Source organism: Tamandua tetradactyla, chromosome 5, assembly GCF_023851605.1.
Source record: "Tamandua tetradactyla isolate mTamTet1 chromosome 5, mTamTet1.pri, whole genome shotgun sequence".
NCBI classification, from domain to species: Eukaryota; Metazoa; Chordata; class Mammalia; order Pilosa; family Myrmecophagidae; genus Tamandua; species Tamandua tetradactyla.
The window spans coordinates 124,945,035-124,966,733 of record NC_135331.1 but is presented as its reverse complement, the minus strand read 5'-3'; the positions used below and the strand labels follow the sequence as shown (position 1 = coordinate 124,966,733).

Genomic DNA, 21,699 nt, shown 5'->3' with positions numbered 1-21,699 from the left:
CTGGGGTGACAAAGTTGCACAAATTCTGATAGAGTCCCTGCCCTATTATAGATTTAGGTCAAATGAAGGAGAGAAGAATTAATCAGTAGTAACTCAAATAAATGTTAAAGTATAATTGTGATAAGGAAAACAAATGGTGATATCATGAGAGCAAGTAATAGGAGAATTTGCTAAGATAAATCCAAATGAGGTAGAACCCTACATTTTTACATTTTCATATTTGAGTTGAAAATTCCTAAATCAGTTATTCCCCTGATTTTGTTTGTTTTCTTTCTTCCATTTTTTAGAATCCAGACAATTTCTAGATCAATTTTGAATCCTATACCTGAATCTCTTCTCCTTAACAAGATCTTTCAAAAGATAACAAAATTTATTCTAAGATAGCTTATATCATTGGTACAGCTCACTTGTTTTAAGGTGGGCAGCTGATGTTTTCGTTTATGCAGCATCCATTTACCATTCATCTCATGAGAGGATCCCAAGTTTCCTTTGGGGAGCTGTAGTTTCCCAAGTCAAGCAAGCTCCCTACCATCCCCTGCCCAAAAGGTAAATTATTCTATATTCTTCCAACAAAGATCTCTTCTGTTAGATAAAGTCACTTTGTGCTTCTGCAACCAAATATCTGTATAAGATAAAGGATGTTCAATGAAGCAAACCAAATGTCAGCTATGTTCCATGGACAAGAGGATACATTTACTGATTGGAGTTTTTATAATCATATTTTGATTGAATGGGCAGCACCTGATTCTGAACTGAGTTGATTCTATGTTGAGGAGTAGTGTTGTTAGGACATGATAGGACATACTATAAAATATACAAGTTAAATATAAAGTTGTGGTGTACACCAACGTTAAATAAACAAGATACATTTTGTAAGGTTCAACATAGGTTCATGAAAGCTATTCTGAATAATAAATCTCATGGAATCTGAAATGGATATGGAAGAAGGGAAAAAAATTGGATGATGAAATTCAGGGCCCTTTCTACTTAGAAACATTAATTACAAATGCTACCTCTTCATGCCAGATAATCATTGTGATTTGAAATTACCACCTTGACAAAGCCAAAACCCACCAAAGTAATGATGGCCTGGTGGTTCTGGCAGAAATACCACATTAGAGCTGCCAGTGGATAGCCCTCATAGCTGTCCTGAGCTGAGTCTAATTGCCCACGCATGATTCCGTCTTCTTCCTAAACACAAGTACTTCTTCCAGCCTTTATAGTGGGGAAGGCTCCATGGACCAGAGAGCCAACATCACAGCAAGTACTGGGAAGTTCCCAACCCAGCAATGTGCTGGGAAAAAAAACTTATCTGAAGTTTTAGTTTTCACAAATGGTATTTATTTACTAGTGTTGGTAATTATTAATTTGTAGTACTTATTCCTTTGATGGTCTTAATTATCTACCTAGAAGTTTTCATGCTAATAAACCCTATTGGTTTATTTCAATGGCTATTGATGCTTGAGTTTATGTTTTTCATTTTTTCATGATTTAAGCATACTGTGTCTCAATGAAATCTACTCCTGTGAAAAACTCAATTTAGAATTCAGATTTCTAAAATCCTGTCAAGATGATAAAACTTTTAACTCCTGTAGATTTTCTATTTTAAAAACTAAGTCATATTCTGATAGGCAATCTCTATAAAATTGAGGTTCCTTTGGTTATCATGCCTATCAAATATTACAGACATTTTTACAATAAAGATAAATGCTTGGCAATGTTCCCTTCCATTGAGATTAATATCATCCAAAAAAATTTTGTAGCTGTATATGACCCCTCAACCTGAGAGGATCATCAATCTGCACAGAAATATGCTCTCCTGTGTGGCTTATTTCAAAATATGACTCTTTTCTTTCTTTTTATACTTTTGTAATTCAAGGGAGACAGTCTGCAATTCTTAAATTGTTGATATTGGAGAAAAAAGTGGCAAGTTGTAAAACACTCTCAAGATATTTCAGATATGTTTAAGAAAATGAGGCTGTAGAGAAACCTGTGCATTTTGAGCATCTATTGCATCCCAGGCACTCTCCTAGACACTTTACCTAAAGGGGGCACATTCAGTCTAACAGCTCTAGCTCCAGAGAAACTTGGGTTTAGATCTCAGTTCTATCCCTTACATGTTGTTTGGTCTGAGGCACAAAATCCAATCTCTTGTTAGACCCAGTTTTAGGAATCAAATTTACCTTGCAGGATTGTTTTGAAGGTTTAAAAAGGGATATAAATAGAAGATGAGAAGATACCACTTAAGAAATGGTAGCCATCATTATCTTTCTTAATCCTCACAATAATCATGGGAAGTAAGAAAAATTATCTCCATTATCTCCACTTGACTGATTGGGAAACTGAAGCTCAAGGAGTTTAAGTACAATTCCCCAACTCTTACAACTAATGAGAGACCTGGAATTTTTTCTGAACCCCAAATGAACTCTCTTTCCATGCTTTGATCTTAGATATGTAAAAAGGGATTTTATAAAGCTTAACAGTAGCTAATTTTTCCTGCTTAATTTCGCTATTTACATATATCTTAGCTTCTGAAATATCCAGCAAAAGCATTTGTGTCATTTTGTATTCATGGCTATGCATTTGGTGTGAGTTAAGAATTATAAAGAAAAGAATTATGGGCCCCATCAGGTTGAAAATAAACAATCCGAGACTTTCCCAGGGCGGTTATCTGTTTCTCGCCCTTCCCCCCCTGACTCCTTGCGCCTAAATCACTTGTTGTAAAACTGTGGCTATCTGCAATAGCCACTCCCATGACTCATGCTCAAGAAATGCTCGCTGTGAAACTGTTAAAAGTGCTTGTTGTAAAGCTGCTCTTATCTGCTTTTTGCAAAACAGCACCTGTGACCCATGCTCGACTCCCACCCCCCTCATCTTACCCCTTTAAAAACTTTTACAAGCTCAGGCAAGGGAGCTCTCTGTTCCTGCGTGTTCAGCGAGCCCCACACATGTGTGGAAAATAAACCCCTTGCGTGTTGCATGAGAGAACGTCTCTTGGAGTCCTCCTTTGCGTGGCAAAATTCTCAAATTCTTACAGATGTATACCATAAATCATGCTATGGTATTGGCTTCCCAGATTTAGAGGACATTGTCCTTTAGACTATTCAAGTTTATGATTATTACCAGATGGAAGAGGAGATGGAACAAACTAGGAGAAGCAGGTGCCTTCAGGAGAGAGCCATAAATTATGAATATTGATCTGCGACTATTTCATAATACTGAAATGATCTTTTTAGGGGCTGCTCTCCATATCTTGTCTCTGGATACCTTGTTGGTAGGGACTTACTTATCTTTGAATCCCCAATGCGTAACTCAGTGTTTGCCATTTGTTGGGTGCTCAATATTTACTGGATACATGAATGAAATGACATATGTATATAAGCCAATAACAGTACCTACAACATGGAATGACATTATAAATGTTGTCTTCTCTCCTTATGTCTTCTCTCCCCACTGGAAGGAAGTTTCATTTTAATGCTGCCGACTGGTATGCTTTAATGTGTTTCCATTTCTTCTAGAGCCCTGCTCTCCTTTTCCAGACAACTGGCTTAGAAAAGGTCTACAGGTGGGCTTAGAATAACTGATAACTTTTTAGAAGTTTTTTACTTCTAAGATCAACAGTATATATGAACCAAGAGTTGGGTTTTCTTTAAGTCTGAATTCTAGAAAAGTGAGGCTTTACCATATGCAGTCTTTTAGAAACAGAGAAACTGTTAGAGAAAGTTCGGGAGACTCCTGACTATAAATTGCAGAGTATGAGTCCTGAAAATCATGTGTTGATGAGGATTTAGAAACCATATTATCAGAATTACTTTTTCCAGCCTTAAGGTTTTATATACCTACACTGCCATTGTCCATTTTCACTGGGATAAAACTGTGGTCATTTTTCTCCTTCTTAACTGCTTTGCATATGAGTCCTCTCTCCAGAGTGGGCAGCTGAATACTAGTCAGAAGTCAATGTCAAAATTCATATTAAGAAAACAATGCACACTACAGGAATCAACTTTCATTCATAAAGACCTATTATAGGAGGGTAATGATTTAAATAACTTGGTTTGGTCAGAGTCCCACTGTGTCCATAAGACAGACATGTAGCTCCCAAGAAGGTTAAGTGTTTCAAATATGTTTCTATGTTTCAAATATTTTCTATTTAAATAAACACATACCCAGGGCTTAAAGGAAATTAGAAAAAGGGTCTTAGGAAACTGAATGAGATATATATTTTTATTTTGTCGTGTCATTCAAGGGTATACTTGGCTGCAAATGCATAATTTTGCAGCAGTATAAATTTAGTAAGATAGAAAAGATGGTATAGCCTAAGACTGGGCTGCTCAAACTTTTCCTTCAAAAGCATCCTGACTACACTTATTGCTGGGGTCTGGGAACAAAGCAGGAAGGGGCCTATACTGAGTGAGACATTTCTTTGAGGTCTTATGGTTTATATTTAGACATTAATAAAAAACTTTTATCTTTTATGCCATAATTTAGCTGTGTTTATAGTAATGCAACATTAATATAAAATAACACATCATAATACTTGACTATACTCCCCCAAATCTTCCCCCAAGTAGCTGGGCCATGATTATGCTGTTTTTCTTCTCTGCCTACCATCACCCCCACCTACACACATGCAACAGCTGAGAAGCATGGGTTTAGTGGATATGTGGGGTTCATCAGAAACTTCAAGGAAATATTCTAAAATGTTTTTAAGAGGCTACATGGTTCTTAGTATAGGGGATTGAATCATGTCCCCGAGAAAAGGCATGTTCAGGTCTTAACCCCTTGCCCTGTGGTCATGAACTCATTTATAAATAAAACCTTTGAAGATGTTATTAAGGTGTGCCCAGACTGAATAAGGGTGGAACTTAATTTCAATATTGCTGAAGTCCTTTAAGCAAAGTAAATTGAATACAGAGCGAGAAGTCATGAGAGATGCAAGAAGCTTGAAGTCAATAGAACCTATAAGAGAAAGAAGAAGACATGGCTGTGACATTGTCATATGACAGAAAAGCCAAAGAGCCTCATTATTAGCCAGCCAGACAGAAGATAAAGGTCCCTGGAGGAAGTAAGCCTTCTAGTCTCTGAAACTGTGAGCCTATAAATTTCTGATGTTAAGCCAACTCATTATATGATACTTGTTTTAGCAGCTAGGAAACTAAAACACTATGGAGAAATGTGACAAGGTTTATCCCCATATTTTTGGAAGAGAAGATAAAAAATAAAAACTACTCTATCTATATATTTTGAACATGGAATGGTTAATTTTACTTTTTACAGTTTCAGAATGAATGTCTGTGATTGCTTTCTTAGGAATTCCTAGAGCTTCTCCCCACCCCACCCAAATAGACAGTTTAAACTATTTGCCTAATATTTCTGATGTAACATTATATTAGACCACCTAATCCCCCAGAGTATTAAAATGGAACTCATCCTGACCAATGCCTTCTTGATTTCCCTGGTTCTGTTAATGGTACCAGTAGAAACTCAGGCTCAGAACTTCAGTCATCTTTTTCTGCTCCCCTATCCTTTCACCCTATGTTCAGTTAAGAACCAAAAACCATAGATCCTTTTGCAATTTCCTTTGCATCTCTTTCTTTCCCTATTACATCCAAGAAGTGGATTCTCATTACTTCGTTCCTTGACTAGCTACCTCCTAATTAGTATTTCAATTGCCTCTTTCTTTCTCTTAAAATCAATCTTTTCTATTACTGCCAAATTCTTCTTTCTAAATCCTAAGTAAATAATTCCTTACTTAAAACAAACAAAATGCAATAGAAAATCTTTAGCAACTTTTAGTAACAAATTAAGTAAAACAAAAACAAAAACAACTCCTTCCCCCTGGATTTCTAAATTACTTAGCCTGTCTCTGTTTTTCTTTGGCAGACCTCATGTTTCAGTGAAGTTCGACTCGCTTTCTGTTTCTTGAACATGTCATACATCAGCCAACCTCCATGCCTTTTCCTCCATCTGGAATCCCCACCTACCATTTCTACCTCCTTGATGTGCATATCTCTAAAGCTCAATGTGGTTATAGTGTCACCTCCATGGTTGTCCATTTTTCTACACTAGTCTCTGTCCCAACTCAGAGTGTTCATGACTTTTTAAGAGTAAACTGGGTTGAAAATAATTCAATATTTCATTATTCATTCAACAAAAATGTATTGAACTCTTACTGAATACCAGGATCTTTGCTTGGAGCTGAGAATACAAATTCAGTAAGGGATCTGGTCATAAAACATAGGACTATCACTATGGTACTTTTTAGAAAGCAAAAAATGGTGTTTCTCTATTTCATGACTAGTCAACCATTTGCTCTATTTGTTACAGACATACAATATTGTCCTGGAGATTGGCCACATGGAATGGCTTTTTTTTTCCAGGTATAATATTAACTAAGCATGAGATTTCTAAAGATATATGAGTTGACAGAATATTATCATATACAGACTCTGTGACAGGTGTGAGGTCTAACGCCTGAAGGGCAGATGCTTTCAGGAGTCCAAGAGTCAAATTTTATCAGTGGTAAAAGGCCTAAGTTGAAGAGGTTCTGGGTGTGTGTGTGCGTCCCAGGTAGCTTCAAGTAAGCTAATGATAATCCAGCCTGATTCTTCCTGAAGGACCATCCACAGAGTGCAACTGGACCGTACTAAAATTCAGTGGTGTTTAAATCTGGCAATAATTTTTCTGGACACAACTCATGAGATATCTATCTCATAAATGCAGTGGCACCTGAGACGAAGTGGAGTAGCACTAGTTGTTCCTGAAGGAGAAAATAGCACCTCAAAAGTTTCCTCCCCCCTCAATTTTGATACCCATAACAATCATGCAATAACTATAGTGGTTAAAGAGCTAGAGAAAAACTCCTTTCCATTACCAGAAAATGTTTTGGTAATACTGTGTCTATATGTATGGAGTAGTAAGCAGCTATTTCTTTCAGAAAGCTGAAGAAAATTTGCTACCAGTTGCCATAGAGAATATACAAGAAAAGAACAGTTTTCTAGTGATCCAAATGACACAGTATGATTAGAAATCTTTTCAGTGCTTGCGATTACATAACTTTGGTTAGTTGCACTAAGGCTTAATTTTAGTTCCAGTTTTTTACTATATCTTGCCACTGATGCCTAGTCAGTTAATTCCCACCTCCTTTCCTTTGTATTAATATAGCAACTTATTACTTTCATAACAACAAAAGTATACAATATGTTCCTCCATTTTTGGCTACCTGAAGAACAGGAAAAAAAAAAGTCTAAAACCCTGAAACTATCTGTCACCAAAAAGTTACCAAAGGACCTAAAAAAGTGAAGAGTGATGAATATTTTCTATTAGAATTTATAGTCTTATATTTTTATGCCTAAAGTTAAGATATAATGAACTTCTTATATTATGACAGTTTGCTACAATTAAGGCTGCATCATGTTAAAACTAGCTATAAAATCACTGAGGCCAGATTCTTTATTATTAATTTGTATCTCGGAATCTGAAATATTACTGAATAAAACCAATTCTCTTTGGACCCTACTTAGAGTAAAATCACAGCTTGGTCATCATTATAGTATAAAAAACAAACAAAAAAAATCTCACTTTTGATACATGATATATACATTGCCAAGCTACAACGTTCATCTATATAAATAAAATGATCCAATTATGAGATACTATGTTCTGGGAGGCTCCTATAATTTTAAGAACATGAACTAAGCGTTTTGAGGTCTATATAAGCATCACAAGGGTACAAATATGCTAGATAAATTTATAGTGTATTATACTCAATAATGTCAGCAGACTATGAATCATATCCAATTATCATGATGCCTAAGTATATTTTATGTGACATGCAAACATCATTAATTTTGTGCTTAGCATAAGCTGTTCAAATAGTATGATTTCAGTAATTTCTAGCATCAATATTACAGCACCAATATAATTTCAGTGTAAATTGGAAAATGAAAACCTTCATCTTGTTTATATCTTTGAAAAGACATTTACTAAACACAGGAGCACATTAAACCAACACTTGCTATGGGAAAAAGGAATGTGGGCACATTAAACCAACACTTGCTATGGGAAAAAGGAATGTGGATGTACCACAGAGAATTTAAAATAATAGGAATCAGAAAAAAAGGCAACTAAGTCCCAGGGAAAGTATAGCTAACTAGACAAAGCATCCTTACAGGATCTCCTCAGTTAGTTCTCCGTTAGTAGGTACCACTGAAGTAAAACCAAGATAATTGTTTCATAGATGAAAAATCAGGAAATCAACATTCTCATTTGCCCACAAAGTAAATGGCTGAAGAAGTTCAATCCCCAGGGTAAATTGTTCACTTGTCTTAGAATTTATAAAATAGGTTCCTGCCCGTCTAGAAAAATTTCAATTAGCATATAGCTAAAGCGATATGAGCTTTAACATGTTTATCTATTACTAGTTATGTACAGAGCAATATGTTTATATAATTGCATATTAATTTTGAATTCAAATAATTAAGACTATAAAATGATTCACAGAAACTTACCTCAAAGTCAAGGTCTGAATATCTTGATTTTCTTCTCTGCAAGATTGTTTTTAAAAGGAAAAAGAAAAATCAATAAAGTTGTGTTTGGTCATTCAAACATTTTCATCATTTTCAGTAAAGATAATTCTGCCTCTCTATGTTACATATATTTCCTACACATAAGAAAAATCTTATTTCAAAAAATTCCATTCATATTATTCAGTCTTTCATTTTTCACTTTGTCCTTCCTTTAAAATTGAAAAATATGAAATCCAAAATATTTCTCATCTTGACCTCTTAGTTCTAATTTTTTAGTGAGGAAATATTTTTCAATGAAAATTCCATGCCGTCTTCTGTCTTGAAGGAGACTTTAAGTCTACTAAAGCAAAACTACAGAAGTGGTGGGTTAAAAGGTGCATAGGAAAAATAACCTAGCCACCTCAATACCTCCCAACCATCAACCTTTAACATTTTCTTCTACCAAATTCTGTTTGGCCCTCTAAGTCCCCCAATTTTATATAAGTCTCACATGTAAATTTCTCAGTATTTGATAGTCCTCTATGACAGGAAAGCCCCTCTAATTTCTAACCTTAAGAACTAAAGTATTTATTCTAATTCAGTAAAAAAAAAAAAATAAACATTCCATATCCCAGCAAAATGTTACATAGATGTAAACATCTCATGTTTCCTCGATTGCTACAGCTCTGTACCCAGTTTCTGGATCTAGTTATAGGCAATCATGCATTGATAAAATAAAGCAGTTAAGCAGCAGGTCTAATAAAATCAGGAAACATGAATAAAATCAAATTAATGTAATCTCATGTTGGTGATGTGATTTTCATGTTAGTCTTGGGGAGGTGTTCTTAGCATCTGCTCCACGAGGTCACTGGGTTCTTAGCACGGCTTAGGTTAGAGGGAGATGTCTGATAAATGTGGAAAGGACCTGCCAAATTATAGAGAACAGATTTTTTCTTTCTTAATTTGGCTTTTGTGGTTTGTGTGTGTGTGAGAGAGTACAGAGAATTAACGTAGATTGAAAACAAGTAATATATGGGCAGCTGGAAAAGAATGTGTAAACCTTTGGACAGATTTCTTCTGGTTGATTTTTCTTCGCCCATTCCAATACTTAGACTCTTAACTGCAATAACCTAACAGAGAATCACAATGAAGATAAGTGGGGGACTCTATCATACCCGTTAGGAGATACAGAATGGCAATAATGTAATTTATTGAAAAATATGCCAACATTTCAGCAGCTAGAGTTAAAGCTGTCATTATAAAAGCTTTACCTCCCTGTAATTAATCAACTCCCCATAGCACATTTTAGTAGACAGAGGTATTGTATGAAAATATAGGTTTTCTTTTTAAGAAAAAAGTAATTGAAGTAAAAGTTCTGAAAGACTTTTATTTAGGTGGCACTGCTTAAGACTGCGAGCCCAGTCTCCAGGTACAAACAAGGAAAGCGCTGAGGAGACTGCTGTTAATTGGAAACCAAGCATGTTAGTGTCACTCTGCTCCTTGCCTCCAATATGGACCTAGTGTAGCCATGGACATATTCCAAAAGAGAGGAGAGTAGAACTGCATTTAACCCAGCCCTCTTTCCCATATGCCCTCTATCGTTATCTGTCTGTGCTGTAAAAAAACCAGGCTCCAACATACTGCACCACACTTGGCTGCGATATGTTAGATTAAATGTCACCATTTCCATTCTGCTCTGGGATGTTTTGCCTTTCCGGCACTGTGACTCAGCAGGACATTTTTGTAAGTATATGTTCAGCAGAATTCTTTCCTAATACAGCAAAATTCAGCATGGAAACATTTAGTTTTAAGCAATTATTACAGAACATTAGTCATGAGCTTTGCACCCTATTTGAAAGTTAAGTAGCAAAAACTGTTATGAGAAAGGTTCTGCTAAATAGAAGAATAAGGGGCCTTTCTGCTGCATGTGTTGAGGGGTTCTCCTGTTGCCGAAGGTCATAACAGCATATGTTGCCCTGTTTATTTCTGAATTCAAAGCTATTGCCTAAGAACTGTTGCTAAAGGTGCCTTTAGCAGTAAAACATGAACCCAGAACAACAGAGACAGATTCTGCTTTTGAGAGCAGACGCCACCCATGTCGAGGTGAAATACGGAAAAGAAAATGGATGCAATCCTACAAATAGATCTCTTTCTCTCTTCTATTTAATTTCTTTAATATTAAATTCTAAAATAAGGTTGTAGCAGAAATGGCAGCCTTGAAGGATTAGAATAAGGAATGAACAAGCAAAGCAAACAGATTTTAATTAAAAGAGCCTAAAGATGGGGCTAAGAAATAAAGCAGGAAAGGTTTAAAAATTGGAGTGTGAAAAAAAAAATGTGGCAGAAACCAGAGCCCAAGGGAGGTAAAAATCAGCACAGCACCTTTCATGTCCCCATGACACCAACCAAGTGTTGTAACCTTTTAGAGTTTTTAAAGTACGTCCACATTTGAACATGCTTGGCGCCCTGTGATGTGGGTCAGGGAATATTATTTATTATCTCTATTTTATGAATGAGGAAAATTGAGAACCAGTAGAGTTAAAATAACTTGACCACTTCACCTAGTTAGTAAGCCCATGAGCTGGCATCCAAACCTTGCTCTTTTGACTCCAAACCCAGTGTTTTCTCCACTACATCTTCCTATTTGCTCAGTGGTATAAGTAGCAATAGTATACTGACAAGATGCCTGTGATATTTTGCTGACCAGAACTCAACAAGAATAACATTAGATGACCCAGCCAGTTAAAGGCTGACTACGATGAGACTGAGATGCTTTTTAAGCATTCAGCAAGGTCAATATGATACTTATTTGAGAGAACAACTGAAATCAAATACACAATAATGTGTTAAGTAAAATAATTTAAAACATTGTAACATAGGACAATTTATGAACAATTGTTACAATAACAAACAGGCTTCAACCCTGTGATGTGACTCTCTAGTTGCAAACTCTAGTTTATGTTAAAGCAGTGTCTAGCATTGGGGAATTAGTACTCTACAGAAAGAATTAGAATGGTCAATTCTGTTCAGTTTTGTTTTTATCCCTCGATAAATGCAGCATTACTGGAAATTCTTTCAAAGCATAAAATTTGTTGAAACCCTGAATGAATTACAATGTTTATTAACATATCCTTCTGAAACTCTCTGGAATGTTATAATAAGGTTTAAAAGTGGTTATAAATAATAGATTTATGTTTAAAAAATTAGAATCAACTAAGAAAAATGATCAAGTCATAACAATGTTTCTAATAAGATTATAATTACAGAAACGCTATCTATAAATTTAAAATAAGCCATGGTGGTGGTGAAATATTTTGTGAAGATCTTACACACCTCTATCCATATGTCTCCCGTTTCCTAAATAACTTGATATGAATAATCCTTTTAATGTCACCATAGGTGATGTTTCTTTCTAGTTCCCTATTTAAAACTCATACAAACAATTCTGTCCTCAACATTCCATTAAAATTCTTCTTGTCAAGGTCATTAATAGTCTACATCTAGTCAAATTTCAAGGTTAATTTTCTGTCTTCATTTTATTTTATTGGACTCCTAGTAGCTTTCGGAAGTTAGTGAAAACACTCATCATCTCTCAGCCTTTTCTTTTGGTTATTTATTTATTTACTTATTTGTGAGGCCACACTTACACAGTATTCTAGTTTGCTAGCTGCCGGAATGCAACACACCAGAGATTGGCTTTCAATAAAAGGGGATTTATTTCATTAGTTCTTCAGAGGAAAGGCAGCTAACTTTCAACCGAGGATCTTTCTTACGTGGGAAGGCTCAGGGTGATCTCTGCTGGCCTTCTCTCCAGGCCTGTGGGTTCCAACAACCTTCCCCAGGGTGATTCCTTTCTGCATCACCAAACACCTGGGCTGAGCTGCGAGTGCTGAGATGAGGTGTGCTGAGCTGCTTGGGCTGTGCGACATTGCACTCTCTTATTTAAGCACCAGCCAATTAAGTCAAACATCCTTCATTGCAGCAGGCACACCTCCTAACTGAACAGATAAGGTTCATGTACCATTGGCTCATGGCCACAGCAATAGAACTAGGTGCCTTCACCTGGCCAAATTGACAAGTGAATCTAACTACCACACACAGCTTTCCTCTTCCTCTGCTGCAGCAACTTCTCAAGAACCTTTGTTGGTTCTTTCTCATCTCCCTGACTTCTAAATGTTGAGTTTGAGAGTTCTGTTACTTTTCAAATTCTCTATGGGATGACATAATTCACCACCATGGTTTAAAATATCACATTTTAAATCCCATACACATCTTTCTTCCACAGGTTGTTCCCATCACAGAAAATGTTAGCTATATAGTTGGTCCAGTCAGAGACTCAGGCCAGGAGTTATCCTTGTTATCAACCTATCCCTTTTTACACATCAAATCCAACAGCATATATATTTTCTACTTCCATAGCACATCTAGATCCATTCGCTCTTCTTCCTTACTCCACTTTCACCTTTATAGGCAAAGACTCTTCCTTCTCTTGTCTGGATTACTTCAGTAGCCTTTTAACCGTTTTCTAGCTTCTGCTTCCCCTCCTTTCCCACTACCCTGGTGTAAATCTTTTCTCTCTCAAAATTCCTTAATCCACCATGAATGGATGGATGGATAGATAAATGGCTGGAAGGAAGGAGGGAGGGGAAGAAATGATAGTGACAATCATTTGTTAAAAATCATTACTTGCTTCCATAGTTCTAAAAAGTCTGCCAAATCTGGTCTCTTCTTCCTTATTTAATTTCATCTTAGGAATACTCCCTCTTGATACACAGGCATTTTTCTGACCTTACCAGAATGTGACAAGCTCCTTTATACATGAGGACCTCTACATTAGCAGTTTCCTCTGCCTGAAATATCTCCCTCATCCCCAGCTCTTTACAAGCAATGTTCCTTCTCAAATTTTAGTTCCTAGCCTATATGTCACTTCAAAAAAGAACCAAATCCATCTCATCTAATGAAGTCTCTCATCTTCCCTTGTTTTTATCCACCACAACATATCATATTAGACTGCATTTTTAACTATCTAGCTTTCTCAAAGAGTTCATTCTCAGGAACTGTGTCTTTCTTACTTCTACATCATCAGTATCTAGCAGAGGGCCTGGCACAACAGGAGCTATTCACACAATTATTGATGGAAGATGGAGTGAGCTGCAATATGACAGCCAACCAAACCCAAAGAATGTGAGTTTTTTGCTGTTGTATTTTGTTGCTTCACCAGAACATTCTGGGAGAAATTGGATAAGCAGGTGAATGAGGTACACAAACAGAACCAGTAAGAGGGATCAATTGGCAACCAAGAGGCTCAAGACTCTCTATAAGAATGCATGCTTATCATCAGTAGAAGGGACAAATTCTTTAGGATGATTTAAGAGTAAGAAAATACACAACAGTAAGAAACTATTCAAAGGAATAGAGTGTGTATGCATAGAGGCATCTCTCCATATTGAAATCTTGTAGAATGATGAATAATTTCTCAGTGGGACTACTTCATTGTTTGTGTCAATGCAAATGAAGCTGGAAGAGATACTAGAAGATTCACAATGAGGAATAAATTCCGCTGGCTAAAGAATAACAATGTGATGCCATTTAAAAGTTTCTATTGCTGTGAGAGCAATAAACCTACTCAGAAAGAGAAAGCTTTGATACCAAATACATGCAAAATATCTGTGAAAATGAAATCTGAAAATAATTAATTTTTAAAGATCACTTTTCTTTGAACTATTTTGCTTCTGTGTCTGCATAAAAGATAAAATTCCCCAATCCAGAAACAAAAACAGAACAGTAAGGAATGGTAAGCCTTCATTTGAGCAGAGCTACATGGGAAAAAAAATTATTTGTAATTAGTGGTCAGTTCCATAATAGTTTGTTAAAGAGAAAGCCTCTCAGTTCCCAACTGAGGCAATAACATTTTGTCTAGTATCCTGAATACTGATTTAGTACAGCATTCAAACTTCTTCACAGAAACTGAAGGCATAACAATAATGAAATAATAATAACACTACCTACCTCTGAAGTGCTCCTTAAACTTTTCAAAAGGTTTTCACATTCATTATTTAATTTGAGTCTCACAACAGCTGTAAAGGAGGCAGCCATAATGTGACATTACAGCTAAAATGTTTTACTTTTAAAAATCATTACTCTGAGAGTGCTAAACTTCATGTTCAGAGGAAAACAGGCACATAAAAATTTAGCCTAGAAAGGTACCCCTTTCCACCCACTTACAAACCAAGAGAGATTAACCTGAGCATATAGGTAAATTTATACCTGGTCAGAAAAGCTGGAGCAACAAACCTTGCTGTTTTTCATAAAACCATTTTGTAACCTTATGTTTAGTTCTGATTAGTTATTAAGACATTTTTTAAAATTACTATGAAAAGAAAATAAGGTAGGATTTGTTCAGAGAATTACAAATCAATGTATTTATATTTTAGCAAATTTTTCCACAATAATTCCAGTGATAGAGGAGCAGAGTAACCACTTAAGGACCATGAAATAACCCAGGCATTAGCAGGAGAGAAAGCTATTATTTTCCCCTAGGCTGGAGGGACAGAGGGAGATTGATGGTTGGGTGATTTAAACCCAGGCGCTTAGGTATCTGGCAGAGCAGGGAGCATTGCAGAAGCTGTAGCTAAAGAGACACTTGATGCTGCCCACAGCAGAAAGGGTGAGGAAGAAATATCCTGGCTCCTTTCTTCTTTCCACCCTCCAATCTCCCACCAATGCTTCAGCCAGAAGCTGGTGATACAGAAACCTGGATAATTTAGCTTGCCAGAATCAACCCTGAATGAAACAGGAAAAAAGGATGAAAAATGGACCATGTGCCAACAGGCACAGGGCTTGCCCAGAAGTTTGGGTAGCCGTGAATTTGAAAATGCTTACTATGTAGATGTAACTGCTGCTAGCTCTTGAATAAATACCAGTGTTTCAATGAGTCAAAACAAATTCTGACCTATCCTTCTACAATGATATACCTAGGATTTTTCAAAAAAATAAATAACCATGACTTAAGATTTAAACTATATTTCATAGCCCTGAAGACTTGAGAACTGTATCTATTTTTCCCTCTTTTGCTCCATAGCACCCAGCATTTTGTTTTGTTTTGTTTTGTTTTTTTTTGCTCCATATACTTGTCATACACTCAAAACATTTTGTTAATTATTTGAAGTTGAATGACTTAAGGGCTTGTGACAACTTCATTCTTTTTAACTTTAAGCAAAGCAGTTAGAAGACGTTTAGTCCTAGAGTCACCATGAAAATTCTACCATATAAATATTGTAATTATCCTATAACTATGGAAACTCTGAATCTGAAAACTTTGGAATAGCTTAATAAGCCCATTCTGGGAACAGGAAGATAACATATTATAGGAAAGAAAGAAACAAGGTAATGTCAAGCAAGGAGAAAATCTGGATATGCTTTTACATCCAAATAGGGGGTTAAAAGAAAAAACTTCCCTGGAGGCTGCAGCCTTTTCTGCATTACTGGCTTTTCTGCTTTAGAGTTGGGAAAACTCCCTCTTTCTTTGCTGTCTCCTATTTGGATAAATATTTCTACCCACTCACCCAACTCAATTCTCTTTGCCTCCTGCAACTTGCCCCTCAGCCCTTGATTTTCCTGACCTATACCATATTCTGTGTGACAACCAGGAGCTTTTATCCTCTTCTCTTTCCACCCTCACAATTTGTGAAAGCCCACACTCTTCTATAGGCAACTTCCTTTATATTATATTATATACTTGAAAGGATCATTAGGCATCTGGCCATCCTCTGCTGTCCCAGCTTTCCAGGCTGGGTGTTCCTGTGACTCTATCCAACTTTTATACTCAGCAGCTGAAGACTCAAATTGTCCTATTGCTTAGGCCTCATGACAAATGCATTTTCACCCACTTTAATATTCACATTTTCTTCTAAGACTCAAGATACCTCTTGGCCACTTTTGATTCCCATTCTCCATGTAGGTACTCCAAGAACTTCACCTTTCTGTTTCTCCATTATTGTCAGAATATCACTTTCCCCACTGGTTAACTCTGCAGATACATTCTGGCAGAGCTGACAGCTCTACTTGACAATGCAACCATCTGCTCAAAGAGAATGCTATACCACGGACCTTATTTTCTTAACCTACAGCTACCCCTAGGAAATCTGTTGGTAGTATGCCCAATAGGGCAAGGATTTTATCCATTTCATTTCTTCATGCACCAAAAGATCAAAACAGTTGTCAAGGGTTAAAATGAACTTTGAGGTTATCTTCATGCTAATATTCAGGGTGATTATTGTCTCTTCTAGATGGCATAAAATTGATCAAGACAGAAAGATTTTATTCTTAGATTTGCTATGCACTTGCACTTGCTCTGTAACCTTGAACAAATGACTTTACTTTGAGGATTATAACAATTTATCCATTGCACAGAGGTGTTGTGAAGATTAATTAATTCATACTTTTAAGGTGATTTGAGGATCCACTAATGAAAGACACTATATAAATGCTAATTTTTATTATTCATTCCCACATTTATATATCCTCTTTCAGCTGTCTCCTAAAATGGTCACCCCAAGTAATTATTAACTATTAAATACTTTTAAAGAATGAAAATGAAGAACTGGAATTTCATTCTGAGTCCTGAATTTACTCCCTTTTCAAGATGTAAGGCTTGTGATCTCTAAGTCATTTAAATGTAATCTTCTGGTTGAATTGCAGTTATACTTAATCAGGATATTGAGATTTAGAAAAATTACAAACTGAAAAAAGCAGGACTTGGAAATGCAGTCTATTATTCAAACACAGACAACCTGTACATTATCAAATCCAGTAAGGTTCTTAGGCTTTTAGATGTAAGGCATTTTTATAACAACCACAATATTTTAATGCAATTCTATTCAAGTCTCTAGCACATTTTAAAAAGCCTTTCAATATAGAAACCCTCATATAGCCATTATTATTACTTATGATGTTATGCATTACATATACACTCACTGAATTTAAAATAATTTTTAAAACTTTTTGCATAAACCTTATATTGTTGTGCTTATGTGGTCATTATTATAATAGATTTGTTAGTCTTTGATATACGCAAGTTACACTTGGAGAAACAGTAGCTATTCTGCCAATTCAGAATGCTTGAATGTTTTTGTCCAGATGGATGCTCCATCTACACTGGGGTGAACTTGGCATTGGTACCCCTATGGCTTTGGTTCAGAGGGACTGTTCTAATTTCTAGCTTTCCTCAGAAATGCTATTTTCTTTGAGGCTGATCCAGTATTTAGGAATCTATTCTAGAGTCTATCTATGTTCCCATTTTGTTCTAGAATTTACTTAATCCAATTGGGAAAACCTCAAAATTACATCATTCGCCAAGTTACCTTAGCGTCTCAGGATCATTCTTCATTTTGACTAGTAGCAGGCATGACTTTGTGAGAAGGGAGGTACACCTGCTTCTGGGCACTTGTGAACAGTAGAACTTACAATTATTAGGATACTTCTGACAGAAAGGGTAGGCAATCCAACTACCATATCTTTTCCTAAATAGGGATTTGTGCAATAAATCTATTACATCAAAACTGGCAAGACATATAAAATAGTGCATTACTGCATTGCATATTGAATATACACCATATTTTAGAGGTGGATTTAGAATAAAATAAGGTAAAGGACATGAAATTTACATACAATTCAGTAACAGGATATATGCCAAAAGAACATTTTTTGGTATTGAAAGAAAGAAATGATATTCTTTAGATTTTACTTGATTGATTCTAATACAATATGAATGATAGTTACTGGCCTCTCTGCTTCACTTTTGGGATAGAAAAGATGGCGGAGAGAAATTTATTTTTTTTTTACTTCTGATGGTCTTATGAAGCACAAAATAAGGTGACTGGTCCTCGGAGTCCTGACTCAGCCTGCTCAATTTACATCCCTCCTAAAAATTCATAATCTACACCCCCAAGTTTTAGTGTCTATCATTCTGTAAGAGCTAAGAGCAATATGTTTACTCTGAAAGATATTCATCAACAGGAACAGTAATCAGAGTTTATAGTCAGTACAACAGTGAAATGCTAAGATTACAATTTTGTTATTTTAACAGAAGCCCTCACAGAAAATCCAGATCTCATTTAAGATTTATGAGATGCAATAACTAGTTTACATACCAAAAGGACCTTGATACCTGAGAAACATCAGAAAATATCTTTTGTTTGCTTCTAATGAGTATTCTAATTGAGTCCCATTATGACAAAATTATGAGTGATAATTTCCTTTTTTATAAATTTAGAGGACTCCATTTTCAGCATGCTTTTAATAAAGGGGTTGCTGATACATCACTAGAAAAACCATATGCCCAGAATTTTAAAACTAATATACCAAAAATTCTAATATGATAATATAACTACAAAAGCTAATGGGAAGGGCAGTGCAGGGGTTGCCCAGTGGTAGAATTCTTGCCTAAAACGCTGGAGACCTGGGTTCAATTCCCAAAGCCTGCACATGCTGAAAAACAAAAAGCTAATGGGAATCTTTCCCCCACCCCCCAACACCAGCAACACATAAGTCAACCTATATCTATTTCAAATACCAAGGAATTATTTATTCTTCTATTGCTCACCTCTAAGGAACTCATTGATATCGTTGATCCAGTTTCACTTCTTGATAGTCCTGCATTATCATCCAACTCAGAGGCCATGAAATTCTTCACAGCTGTGCGAGGCTCAAAGGGCAAATTCTGCATATGTTCCTGGGGTGCGAGATGCTGATCTAGGTTCATATTGAACTGGTCCATTACAGGGGGGTTCATGTTGAATTCAGGATTCACTTTGTAGTGTAATAGCCTTTCATGTGGCAAGGTTTCCATGCCAATATTCATTTTGTTTTCCTCTTTCATTGATGGTTGGGTATTTACAGAACTTCGGGGCATCACGATATAGTCACTTTCCATAATTCTTTCTTGCGGATGGACTATGTCCATGTCAGCCCCTCTCAAGTTATCATCTGTACATAAATACACAGTTCTCCGCAGTTCACTGTTCTCTTTTTTTAAACATTGATTGCTCAGCTCATTCATACTCATGGGCATGTGCAAACCTGTGGGTTGCTGGATGATGACTTTTGAAATGACATTTCCAGGTAGTGTTGAATAGCTTAGCCCTTCAGGGTTTGTCCCTTTTTCTTCTTCATCATCATTTAGAGAAATCCTGGAGAGTGTTCCTGTTATTGTTGCTGCTCGGCAAGGACCAATATCCTTATGAAGAACTGTGAATTAGAATATCAAAGTTCATAAAAGAAAGCCAATGTATTCTGATTATTCTTCATTGTTCTGTTCTGTTGCCTCTCCTCCTAATAAATAATTTCTTTGATAAAATTTAAAAAAAATGATCTTTTGAAAAATTGCATATCTCTTTTTACATGGCCCAAAACTAGGCCCAGATGACTCAATCACTCTTTATTGATCTGATATGTTTTCATAGATTTCAGGTAGCCCACAGCTAAAACATATCTGAAAGTTGATGAATAGCCTTTCAAATATCTCAATGCCTAGCCCTTAAACAAGTCTGCATAACTTTTCCAGGGAAAAGTAGATTGCCAGGGAATATTTCTCCATCAATCTACTCCAAAGGGTATTTGTAATATTACGGATGTATTCATTCGAATTTAACATTTTCTTAAAGTCTTTTGCCTTAAAGTGTTCTAGACGTCAATTCATGAAAATACTTCTTGATATACATGCTATGGTATATTTTTCCGCCACAAAAAGGACCTACAATCTGATACATGTAGCAACATGGGTGAAATTTGAAGACATTATGCTGAGAAAAATAAGCCAGACACAAAAGGACAAATACTGTATGATCTCAATGATATAAAATAATTAGAGGAAGCAAAGTCACTGAATCAGAATCTAGAATGTAGGTTACTAGAGCAAGGGATGGGGTAGGGAATAATTAATTATTAATAATAATAATTAATGCCTGAATTATACAGAAGTTCTATTTGGGATGATGGATAAGTTTTGGTAATGGTTGGTGGTGATGGTAGCACAACATTGCGAGCACAATTAACAAGCATTGAATTGTATACCTGAATGTGGTTAAAAGAGGAAAATATGCTATTAAGAATAAAAAATCTTTAAAGATTTATGGGACTGTACAACAAAAACAGTGAACCCTAAGATAAACCATAGATTATAGTTAATAGTACAATTATAAAAATGTGCTTTCATCAATTGTAACTAATGTTCCACACCAGTGCAAGGTGTTAATAATAGGGTGCTACATGGAACCTTATGTTTTATACATGATTTTCCTGTAAACCCACAACTTCTCTAATAAAAAAAAAATTTCTCGAAAGAGGTAATCAATAAGAATGTCATTTTACTACATCAAAAATTCCTCAAAAAATTAGGCGTATTGAAAACTAATGAGCATTTATCTATTGATGTCCATATGGTCCAAGTAGATACAAGGTTCAAAAGTATTTATAATTTCAGTTCCTTGCAGAAAATAACAAAAAAAAGAGATTTTACAAGACAAATCCATATGCTCAAATGCCCCTGATGGTGTATTAAAATTGTGAACTGAGTTTAAGCAAAAAAATGTGCATAAGCCTCTTGAAACTTTCCTTCATTTTAAGCCTCAAAAATAGAGATTTAGAAAGAGAAATTAAAAGTACATGACAACTTTTAGTACAATAGGGAACAAAATGAAAACCCAAATCAAACCAAGCAAAAACAAACAAAAGAGTTCAGAATTCTTTAATAAAATATGCTTCAGGGTTCTTTTTATCCTCCACATAAAAAGAAAGCCATGTTTTATGGCCTGTAGAGAAAGAATGACTCAAATCATGCTTCGTTGTGAACAAGTGTCAGTTTTGAAGTATGCAAAAATAAAATTCTGAAGAGATAGTCAGAATAGCACTGTGGGGGCTTAGCTCAGCATGTGCTCCTAACGCTAAACTATCTATAAGCAGGGCACTGCCTTTTAAATTTTAATTAGGCATAGATGACTATAAAATATTTGGCTTGTTTTCTTCTCATAAAATGCTGCAAATATATTGATTGGATCTCGCCCCTTATTATCTAATTTTCAAATAGAATCGTAACTTTTATACGTTAAGCAGAGATTGAAAAATGGATTATGAATATCTTTCCTATTACAAGGAGCTTTTAAAACTGTGTCAAAACATTCATCATTCATCTAGT

The 21,699-nt window shown here is 35.7% G+C and overlaps 1 protein-coding gene across 5 annotated transcripts in view; it reads right to left on the bottom strand.

The window, feature by feature from the left end:
* ADGRB3 (adhesion G protein-coupled receptor B3) overlaps positions 1-21,699 on the bottom strand; it is a 723,849-nt gene that overhangs the window by 8,670 nt on the left and 693,480 nt on the right. For all 5 annotated transcript variants that reach the window (XM_077162185.1, XM_077162184.1, XM_077162181.1 and 2 more), the window contains 2 exons: positions 19,111-19,754; positions 8,511-8,546 (listed from right to left, as the gene is read on the bottom strand). In XM_077162185.1, coding sequence (XP_077018300.1) covers positions 8,511-8,546; positions 19,111-19,754 — 680 coding nt within the window. The remainder of the gene's footprint in view (positions 1-8,510; positions 8,547-19,110; positions 19,755-21,699) is intronic.